This window comes from Balaenoptera musculus, chromosome X (assembly GCF_009873245.2).
Source record: "Balaenoptera musculus isolate JJ_BM4_2016_0621 chromosome X, mBalMus1.pri.v3, whole genome shotgun sequence".
NCBI classification, from domain to species: Eukaryota; Metazoa; Chordata; class Mammalia; order Artiodactyla; family Balaenopteridae; genus Balaenoptera; species Balaenoptera musculus.
This window is the reverse complement of record NC_045806.1, coordinates 28,479,894-28,491,675: the sequence shown is the minus strand read 5'-3', so window position 1 is coordinate 28,491,675 and position 11,782 is coordinate 28,479,894. Positions and strand designations below refer to the sequence as shown.

At 39.9% G+C, this 11,782-nt stretch overlaps 1 protein-coding gene across 1 annotated transcript in view; it reads left to right on the top strand.

Annotated features, from left to right (window-relative positions):
• Positions 1 to 1,267: 1,267 nt before the first annotated feature.
• Positions 1,268 to 11,782, top strand: part of LOC118889001 (dystrophin) — a 1,535,792-nt gene continuing 1,525,277 nt past the window's right edge. Inside the window, exons 1-2 of the mRNA XM_036840547.1 lie at positions 1,268 to 1,354; positions 8,508 to 8,680. Of these exons, the coding sequence (XP_036696442.1) occupies positions 8,520 to 8,680 (161 nt within the window). The 5' untranslated portion in view covers positions 1,268 to 1,354; positions 8,508 to 8,519. The remainder of the gene's footprint in view (positions 1,355 to 8,507; positions 8,681 to 11,782) is intronic.

Here is an 11,782-nt window from a genome sequence, read left to right as displayed (position 1 = left end):
CCTCAGTTCCTAACCTCTGGCAACTGCTACTCTGTTCTCCATTTCTATAATTTTGTCTTTTCAAAGTTGTTATATAAATAGAATCATACTGTATGTAACCCTCAGTGATTGGCTTTGTTTTTTTCACTCAGCATAATGCCCATGAGATTCACCCAAGTTGCTGCATGTATCAATAGATGTTCCTTTTCATTGCAGAGTGGTAGTCCATGGTATGGATGTACCAATATGTTTAACCATTCACCCTTGTACGGCATCTGGGTTGTTCCCAGTTCTTGGCTGTTACAAATAAAGCTAGTATGAACACTTAAGTATAGGATTTTGTATAAACAGAAGTTTTTATTGCTTTAGAATAAATGCCTAAGAGCCCAATTGCTGGATTGTATGGTAAGCACATGTTCAATTTTGTAAGAAACTGCTGGAAATGTTTTCCAGATTTGCTGTACTATTTACATTTCCATCAGCAAAGCATGAGTGACCCAATTTCTCTATATCCTCATCAGCATTTGATATTGTCACTATAGTTTTTAAACTTTTTCCATTATGATAAGTATGTAGTGTTAACTCTTTATGTTTATAATTTGCATTTCCCTAATGGCTTGTAATGTTGAATATCTTTTCATGTGCTCATTTGCCTGATGTTTATGTGTAACCTGACTCCACCTAAAAACGTTAGGAGCAAGAAGGACAGGAGATGGGATTTGTCTTGAAAAAATAAAACTCTGCCAGATTTTAATTCCCAAACCCAGTCCTAGATAGAGAAAAGAGAGCTGGCCATTAGCTCCATTGTTTAGTAGAGTTCTAACATGTATTTCTAAAGCAAGGACATTTTAGTCAAATGCAGTCATCCCTAATTACAATAGCACTCCTCTGAGCTAGATAAAAGGATTGATGAAATTTCTATTTTTGAGTTTCAATTATGTCCTAGGAAGCACTTTTTAATTTTAGGCATCCTTTATGAGTTATCATTGTTATATATTTTATTTGGAGATACTCTTATTGGACTCTTTAATCTGCAGTAATTTATTTATACACTAAAGTACACTCATTTCCTATCTCTTTGTAAATGTGTTTGGGGACACTTGTTTGTTACAGAAAGTGCAGTTACAAATGCAGTTTGTTTCATTTATAGATTATTTTTAAAAAGCTATAATGCTGCTTAGGCTCTGGAAATAGATAAATGCAATTACCTTTGCATTTTGTTTTCTTTTCAAACAGACATTTTGTCTCCTTCCTTCAAATGTTTCCCCTTTATCTTTAACAGGTTGATTTAGTGAATATTGGAAGCACTGACATAGTAGATGGAAATCATAAACTGACTCTTGGTTTGATTTGGAATATAATCCTCCACTGGCAGGTAAGAATCCTGATGATTTTTTTTTTTCGTGGGGGAAGGTAACATTGCTGATCCTTTCATTTTTACCATTGATCTGCAAAACATGTATATCTCTAACAATACAAAGCCCATCTCCATAGTGCTGCCTTTTAAACTGGGATGATTGTCATCTGCAATGTGAAGTATCAGCAGATTATAAAACAGGTTCTAGCACATTTGCAGGAATACTTTTCTAAATTTTATTTCACTGGGTACAGATGAGGCAAAAAAAAAAAAAAAAAAGAAACCTCATCAATAGGGTAATAAAAATACTTTTCACAAATAGGTCTTCTGTAACTCACCTAAAAGTAAATCTGCATAGTTTTGTAAGAAGAGGGGTATTTTTCCTGTTAATCACTATCAAATGAATAAGACTTTGTGAATCGTGTGTATTCTCAATGTAAACTAAAGCCAATAAAAGATTATTGGGATATGATCTGTATATGTGTTATACAGAAAAACTTACTTCATAGTCTGATTTGGAAATTGCATTTTTTCTGAACCACCTCAGCACAGGGTCTTCTGAATGCCTATATTTACTGGTCCTCTGCAAAATGGATCACAGATCATTGGTTTAGTGAAGAGTATATATTTTTTTAGTCAGACTGACAGGAGCTTAAGTTTTAACTTCCTCATTTACCATCTTAGTGACATTGGATATAATGTCATCCCTTTCTGGGCCATAATTCCCTCACTATCAAAAGTGAAAAAAAAATAATGAACACATATATTTCTTGTCAGGATTAAATGAGAGAATATCCATAAAGCACTCAGTACAGTGTAACATTTTCCTTAGAGGCGTATCATACTAATAACTTTTTTTTTCCACTCATATTTGAAGAATTTGGAGGGTAATTGAGATGCCGGCTCTTTTTACTGGTAGAGATTACTTTTTTATATAACAGCTTTTTTTGAGATATAATTTATATATCATAAGTTTACCTGTTCTATGTGTAAAATTCAAAGTATACCAAACTGGTTTAGTTCTGTTGCCCAGCACTTCTCAAATTATTTTGAGGAAGAAACAATTCCCCCCATCTGTTGAACATTTTAGGATATTTACAGAGTTGTACAATCATCACAACAATCTAATTTTAGCACATTTCCACCACCCTAAAAATAAATCTCATGTCCATTTACCATTACTCTCCTCTCCCACCCCCAACCCTAGGCAACCATTCATCTATTTTCTGTCTCTATATGTATGCCTTTTTGGACATTTCATACCAAATGCACTCATACAATATATATCCTTTTATATCTGTCTTCTTTCACTGAACATAATCTTTGAGGTCCATTCCTATTGTAGCAGGTATCACTACTTCCTTTAGTAAGGTTGACTTTTAACTTGAATTGTAGATTGGTCCTGGTCGGAGTCAGACAGCATGTAGACCAAAGGTATACCTAGTGAACTCAGTACCCATATTGTTCTCCCAATTGACACCCATATTGTTCTCCCAATTGACTCCCATATCTTTTATTGTAAACACTCTGAACTGGCTCAGTCCTATTTCACAGCAATATGGGAAGAGAGAGAGAACAACCATAGTGGCTGACAACAGAGAATAGCTCATAAGAGCCTCCAGTGAGCCCAAGATTCTCAATTCTGGGCTTTTTTCATGTAGCGATGGTGTCAAATAGAACCAGCAAGGCAACATAGGGCCCCCCACCAAACTGGTTTCCTTCTGTTGCTCAGTACTTCTCAAACTATCTTGAGGAAGGAGCAGTATTTTTCCCCTTTTCCATTGTGTGTAAATTACAATAAAACTGAAGCATTAGAAAAATGAAATAAAGAGACACATAAAACCCAAGCTTCTTTTTTATCATTAAACTCAACCAACATAAATAGGACTCTGTAAAATTGCTATGGAAGTTTCTAATGGACTATCAACTGTTGTATTGATATTTGTCTTATGGCCTTGTAACAAATTGTTCATGGAGAGACCCCAGCTTGCAGAAAACACTTTGAGTTGCGCAGATGGCAGTCATGACAAAGCCAGCAGGAGGACTTAGGCATGCTCAGAGCCCCAAAAGGCTATTTTAATTGTATTTATCACCCAAACTGTCTCTCATATGATCTCACCCTTTCTTATCTCCTCAAAACCCTTTCCAATTCCCTCTCAACTCACTGCAGGATAGAGTTTAAAACCACCCTGTCTGATATTTTCTTCATTTGCTTGTGCGTGTGCTCATTTTTTTAATTAGCATGTGGAAGGGCTTTCACATCAGGAATACCAGAAGGAATGCTTTTGCAGTCTTTCCTGGTCTGAGACTTCTCTTACAGTCTTCTGTTTTCCATCTATGTCCTCAAATCACCATATCCTTGTGATTGCAAGGATGTAGACTCTTCCCAGCCTCTGCCTCTTTATCTTATCTCTTCTATCACACTGCCCTGTTCTACTAAAACTACTAAATCACTTTTTAAAAGTTCTTCCTGCTCGATACTCCTCATCATAACCCAATGAATCGCAGAAGATATTTTCACCAAGAGTGCGTATTTGCCTTCTTTTAAAATAGTCAAAGAAGCCCTTGAGTCTCAGTAAAGATTAAAGGACACACTGGCCAACCTAATGTACTTCCCAGATCTATGAGATTAAGAATGACATGAAGAGATGGAAAGATGTGAATCTGTGGTTCCAGTGTCATATACTATGTTATTACTATTGCTGTGAAGGCCTTCTTTCTGAACTTGCAGAAACTCAGGAATGCCAACCCCATTTCCCCTGTCACTGTTTTTCTGGTTTCTACTTAAATGAAATGATTTGCCTGAAAAATAATGCCTGTATCGAGGAGTAAGCAGCTTTGAGCAAAATTGTGAAGTAGACAATGTGTGTTAGGTGTCCCTTTCTTCCTTCCTTTTAAAGTGCAAACCATCCTTTTTAGTGGGGGCGGGGGGTCACCTCGGTTCTGGGAACCAGCTGGAGATAAAAACATATCCTGCTAATGAAGCTGAATCTGGCCTCTGTACCCCGACACCAAATTAATTCTCAGAGACAGAGTTTTGGGTGAAATAGAAAAGAATATCTTTATTGTTTTGCCAGGCAAAGGGGGCCACAGCAGGCTAATGCCCTCAAAACTGTGTATCCCAACCAGGAGGGGGTAGTGGGGAGTTTTATAGTAATTGTTCAAAGAGGGTGTGATCAGCTCGTGGACGTTCTTCTGATTGGTTGGTGGTGAGGTAAGTGGGAGTCAGCATCATCAACCTCCTGGTTCCAACCCGTCTGGGGTCTACGTGCTTGTGGGCAGCACACTGTTAACTTCTCCCACCTGGTGGAGGTTTCAGTATCTGCAAAACAGCTCGAAGATACTGTTATGTGTATCCCTTGAGGGGGAACCAGGACCTTGTCCCAAGGCTGCACTATAGTTTCTTTTTTTTTTTTTTAAGAAATTCACGTTCTTTTATTTATTTATTTATTTATTTATTTATGACTGTGTTGGGTCTTCGTTTCTCTGCGAGGGCTTTCTCTAATTGTGGCAAGTGGGGACCACTCTTCATCGCGGTGCGCAGGCCTCTCACCATCGCGGCCTCTCTTGTTGCGGAGCACAGGCTCCAGACGCGCAGGCTCAGTAGTTGTGGCTCACGGACCCAGTTGCTCCGTGGCATGTGGGATCTTCCCAGACCAGGGCTCGAACCCGTGTCCCCTGCATTGGCAGGCAGATTCTCAACCACTGCGCCACCAGGGAAGCCCTGCACTATAGTTTCTTGACTGTTCCTCCCTTGTCTCTGCATCCCCTCCCTTCCCTAATTAGCAACTGTTTGAATCTGCTCCGTGGAACTCAGGGAAGGTCATGGAGGCTGAAGGAAGCCTATTTCCTGTAATCAAGAAACGGACACAGAAAGGCTTTTGTGCCCAGGAGCCTCACAGGGTCCTGCTTGGTATCACTAGCAGTGGTGTGCTCTCAGAGGTCAGACCCCCACCTTTGCTGGCTACGTCAAAAGAAATACTCAATTCCAGGGCTCCTTTACACTGGAATGTTTATGTTACTTATTATGTGCACAACAGGTAAGAGAAAGATGGATTTTGCGCTGCTGAAAGCCCTTACTGTAACCTCCTGCCTAGCTAGTGCCTTCTGGGCAAAACAGGTCTCGATCTTCTGCAGGTCTTTCACACACTACCATCCATCCCTTGTAGAAGACTATTCCTCCCTCTCTTCAGTCCTACCCCTCTGCTGTAACTCCTTTTAGTCACAGGATGGATTCTGGGAAGCAGACTCTGAGTTTGGCAGGCAGGTTGTTCATGGATGCACACTCAAAAGCCTTCTTGAACTCCATGGAGAACTGGGAGCTAGAATGAGCCTTTAGAGTTATCGTGAGTGGGGCTGAGATGGTTGAGTCTTTATACAATTTCCCTTCATCAGTTAATAAGTTGAGCTGCCCTAGGAGGGATGTGACCATAGGTGACATGCTTGTGCAACTCAAGTAGTTCCTGAGGGGACTCATGGGTGATGTCTGCCTCAGGACAGCTGGAGAAACAGCCCTTCCTTAAAGGAGAATCCTGGTAGTGCATCTCCAGGTCCGTCACACCTTCTTTGCCCCGTTAACTCCTAGTCATTTTTTGAAATCAGTGCTCAAAGACATTTCATTTTTTTCCTTTAAAAAATAGATGTATAGCTGTATTCACACACACACACACATTTATTTATATTGATTCTTTCTGTCTTAGGGACAGTGAACCCTGAGGGTGGGGAATTTTTCTGCTTAAAGACTCCCCATAGGAGCCGCTCAGTGTTTGACTGAAGGTTGATCCTTAATAAAGATTTCTTGGTAACTCTCTTTTCTGTAGGAAAAGAAGAACTGTTATCTCACATTGCCCTTTATTATTATTTTTTTCTCAGCAACATTTGCACCCAGGTAGAAGCAACAGCAATGAGGCTGAGGCTGATAAGCTGAATTAGTGACATAACGATGCTAAAGGAGCTTTGGATCGAATACCATGTTGTCCTTTAACATTATGTGCATAGAGGGCAGTCTGGCCAAGCATTTCACAAGTGAATCCCATTCATCATTGGAGGGTTGCCTGATCAGTGCAAATCCATCAACACCACTGAGCCAGTGTCTGCCGATTCCAACCCTGGTTCAGCACAGGACACACAGTACACATCCTGCAGTCTCTGTATGTGGAGGCTGTATATTTTATAACTTTAGAATATGATGAGAAAAATTATATATCTTATGTAACTATTTGACCTATTTATTCAGTGAGTAAGTGGCTAAATAAGCAGGTCAGGAAGGAATTAAGAAAACTGGATAATCTACCCCTAAATAATAGATTTAGCTATCAAGGGATGGTGACAAATGTATGCTAAGATTTCACATCTTCACATCAATCCCACGTTTACAAAACATCATCTCAAATCCTTTTCAAGTATTTTAAAGTTAGATTTAATAGTCTATCCTAAAATTTTCATTGACTCTTTCATAAAAGGATTACTAACATTGGAGATGTTAAAATATGTATTTTCCCCAAAGGCATTTGTTAACTTCTGCATGGATGAAGAAGCAAAATAAAATGTCATATTTGGAATACACAATAAATATTCATCATCTGATCAAATGTTGGTAGTATATGGACCTTATACTGCCCGAAAGGCAAGCCCTTGGTGGTCAAAACGAATCACATTTACTTATATACTTCCTTTAAGTATGTGATAAGGGGACTGACATATTAAAGAAGTAGCCTAGTAATGATTCCTTTAATAGAAAATGTGGACGGTCTGTTCTATAATGAGGTGTCAACTGCATTCTCGAAACCCAGAAAATGGATTTCTGTGGCAGCTGAACCAGAAGAGCGACAGTTGGAAATACAACAACCTGCCGAGTGGCATTTGCACCTGCACACAGCCTAGGACAGAATCAAATGGCCAGAAACCAATTCATGAAAATAAGACCGAACCTGACCTTTTTCCCCTTTTGCACAGTCTTGGTTTCCGCTTCCCTTCCGGGAGCCGGGGGTGGGAGGGTGGGTGGCGCCGAACCGACGCTACTACGTGGCCCCCAGACCCCACCCCCCAGGACCCAGCGGCCCCTCCCATACCTGCGCCGCCGCACTCCTGGCTGCGCGCCCTCCTCTGCTCGCCCTGAGGCCGTCTCCTGCTGGCGGAGTTGCGTCTCTCATTCGGCCTCCGTCTTCCTCACTGCGCCCGTGCTGGGGTCCCTGCTGGCCCTTGGCTTTCTCCTTGCCGCTGCCACCCTGCTGAACAAGTGGCAGGGCTTGTGCAGGCCCTGAATGGACTTCCTACGCGGCGTCACAGCGGCCTTAGTCTCCTTCACCATCTCCATCACAGCTGTCGGTTGATGGGACGGGCCTTCGGAACCAAAGCCCAGGCGTTTTCTTTGCCACCATGCTGTTTGCACTTCTACGTGATCTTTCACAACGTGGCCGAATTTCTCAAACAAGGGGACTCTGCAGAGGTGACCACAGCCCACAGGATGGAAGTAGGGAATTCCGACTGTGACTCCGGAGGTGGCCAGGGGGCCGTGTGTTGGGAGGGAGGCTGTGACTTCTCAGAGTAGCAGTGGGAGTTGCTGACGGAGCGGGCCTCCTCACAGCCCCGAGGTGACGTTCCTGAGCCCAGCACACAGGACGGCACCCCTTGCCTTAGCACTGTCTAGCCGCTCTGCACGTGAGGGCATCTTGAATGTTCCACCCCTTCTCCCCACGTATCTTTCACGGACCTGAAGCCCTTTAACCTCTCTGCCAAAAACAAGTACAAGGGGACAACGTGCGTAGAGCCTTGTTACCTCCCCCTCCCCCCCGCCCCCACTCAAGAGAAGCGTTTCATGCTGTGGGCAGAGGAACAGCTAAGACAGAAACCACCACAGGGCCAACGTGCCAGGCCCCAGTCGTTTTTGTCTGCATTTGGTGCCCCTGTTCATGACAGGCACTTTGTCCAGAAAGATCCTTCCAAGATTCTTTTGTTCAAGGAGCACTAGCTCCCTCTTCTTTCTTGAGGCAGGGAGAAAACTGCCCTTTGCCCTTTGAATCCCATTCATCATGGGAGGGTTGCCTGATCAGTGCAAATCTGTCATCACCACTGAGCCAGTATTTATTAACTGAAGATTAGAACATTCAGGTTTAAGTTTGTGTGCTTCTTGTTCATGCATTTCCTTATGAAAATATCTTTCCACACGTAGGTCAAAAATGTAATGAAAAATATCATGGCTGGATTGCAACAAACCAACAGTGAAAAGATACTCCTGAGCTGGGTCCGACAATCAACTCGTAATTATCCACAGGTTAATGTCATTAACTTCACCACCAGCTGGTCTGATGGTCTGGCTTTGAACGCTCTCATCCACAGTCATAGGTAAGATTATCGAGACATTGAATAATTTTTAAAAGTATTGATTTAGAGTATGATATCTTTTTCTCCAGGATGGTTCCTGATCATTTCCCACTATGCAACATGTTATTTATGTTGACCATATTGATCTAACCATCCATTGGAATGTACTGAATAAGAATATCCTATTTTTATGTGATATTACACTTAGTTGTTGAAATGTTAAAACTATCAGAGCATGAATGTGGTTATGGTGGAGGGGGGGTATCAACATCTTTGAAACTGAGACTGCCAGAAAATCAAGGTTATATTCTAACTTTGCTAAGAATGGAGTTGGTCTTTCAATACAAATAATGTGTTAGTAATGAGCTTCAACTGTAGCGTTAAAAATGGTTGTAGATCTTATGTGAGTGGCTGTAGTGCAATTAATTACCATCATCAGATTAATAATGTGAAAAAGAAACATTTCTCTTGTCAGATACTTAGATAGCAAATACCATAAGGCCCTGTATGTGTGTATATATATATGTTTATATATTTATATTTCAGGGTTAAAAGAGGCTCTGAGCATCTTAGCAACCAAGGCAAAGAGCAGACCACAATCAGTTCTATGACTCAGTGCTCAGAATATCAAAAGAAACAATTGCTCTGGAACAGCAAAGCAATTGCTATAAAGCATGAGAGTTGTTCTGTTGACCTTCGTAAAAGGAACTCAGTGTGACATAGTGAACCAAATGTCCTTAACTATATTCACACTATTATATTTTCTAAGATAAAATAGTTGTTTGCTTTTTCTTGTATAAAGAAGCTCAGTAAGTGAATTAATAACAGTTCAAGAAAAAGCAAAACAACATGGTAAATACATACATTATATATAATGAATACATTCATATATATTGTATGTATAATACATTTACTCTAAGGAACATCTGCTTTGGTTTTCCTATTACCCATCTCTTTTACCCAGCCCAATCCCCAGGGTCAAATACATTGCCTTATTAACTGTGTTTGAAATGCCACTGGACTGCATCTGCCCTGATTTTCAGTGCAGCTTATCTTTTCTCACTTTGATCTTTCTTTTCTCGACGAGTCTAGTCTACCATTTTCCTATGCCAATCTTGCTTCTAGAAACGTCCAGAATATAAATTTTCTTCCTGGTTTACCAGTCCGGGAGCAAATGCTCTCTAAATAAGCATCTTTGTTGGGTGTCTTGCTCCAGCTGGGTTTAATTAACCCCATCTAGACTGAGTTTCCAGGTGAATGACTCAGCAACCTGACTTTGGAAAGGAGGCAGGCTCACACTCAGTCGGCATGTTAAGCGATGTTAATATGTTGTTTTTCCTAAGTGTGACACGAAGAAAAATACTCCACAGCCTCAGTACAGCCAGATGAGAGGGGATAGAGACGTTCATTCTGCATTATAAGTCAGTGTTCATTTATGCAGCCACATGCTTCACAGTAAGGGCCAGAACATATTGATCCTGCTGTTCATGTACACATTTGCAGATGAACAGAAATATCGAGGATCGGGTTATGCGGTCCTTGTTGGCTCGTTAGCATTTTCTTTTCAAGTGGAAGATTTTAGTCCTGCAAGCGTGTTCACAGACTACATTTGTTAATATTCTATTTCATGATTTCTGAATGCATTTGTAAGTAATACAATAAACATATCCAGGTTGCCCTGTCACATCTGTCCCTGACCTACTCTTTGTCTCTCCAAATATCTACGTTTATATATTCTTTTGTCATACTGAATGAATCATCAATAACTACCTTCTTATACATAACATGGTTACTTTTCAAGAGGTTTCTCACAGTTGATAATGTTCTTTCATGAATCATCTCCCTCTTCTTTTTGTCTCTGACAGATGAACATATTGTTTATCTAAAGAAAAAGAGAATGGTTGAACTGTTTGTTCCAGGGTGATTGTCATTGGAACACTTAGGAATGTCGTGAGGTGTCCTGATTTCAATAATTGAAAGACTATGTAGAACAAAGGCATGAACTTGATAACGAACATAGGAATTGACAAAGAGCCTTGCCAAAGATCAGGCTTTTAGTGACTTTATATTTCCTTAAGGCTAAATTTTATTTTAATATGTAAGAAATTAAAAGTATTAAATTAAAACACAGAGTTCACTACAGTGCAGTTAAAAGGAAGCCAGATTCTACTTTCATGGGAAAACCAAATGATAATTGATTAGAAGTGTGCTCAAAATATGCAAATAAGTTGCAATAAGTATAAAGTTGCAGTTAAATTTTCTTCCTAATTTCTTATTTTAATTTATTAGCATAGAAGTAACGTAGCACGTGGTTTAAAAAAAAAAAAAGTCAAACATTAGAGAGGGAGGCAAAGGACAAAAAGAAACAAAATGTGTCTTCCTGACCTCAGCCCTATCCCATCACTCTCCACTTCCTAGAAGTAGTTACTGTCAGCAACTTCTTTTATTCTTTCTGACGGTTTTCATAATTATATATATTTCTTGATTAATTCATTTCTGACAGTAGATGGATTTATTCCTTAATATGAAGCCCACAAATATTACGTCTTATCCCCATCTGTTTCCTGATTTCATCACTATATTATAATCATTTTATTCTTATAATTGTTGCCTGTGTGACTTTAAATGACAGTGGTATACTTAGTTTCAAGTTTAGACAAGATCTGTTGACCACCTGAAATGAAGGTTGAGGATATTATCACCCTCATACATACTTCCTCCTCTTCTCTCCTCTCCACTTCTGTCATTATATTGTTATTCCTGCATCAACAATGTTTGTAACATTTATATCTCTTCTGTAAGTATAGGTTCTTGGCTTGAATCTGTACATTGAAAATGTATTACTGTTATTTTATAAATATAATTAACCTTAAAGTAATAGAAGTTAGTGTTTTTAAGCAATTATTATTTTGTAGGCCCTTTTCTAAGTAAAATAACCCATCTGTTTCTCATGCCATACATACTGTCATTGTCCCCATTTCACAAATAGGCAAATCACATGACCTCTCTGTGCCTCAGTTTCCCAAAGATCATTTGGTTATGTCAACCTAAACAGAGATAAACGGAGGCAAGGTCAAATGATCAGAAATTCAGTTTATTCAGGAACAACAGGGGAATTGCAAT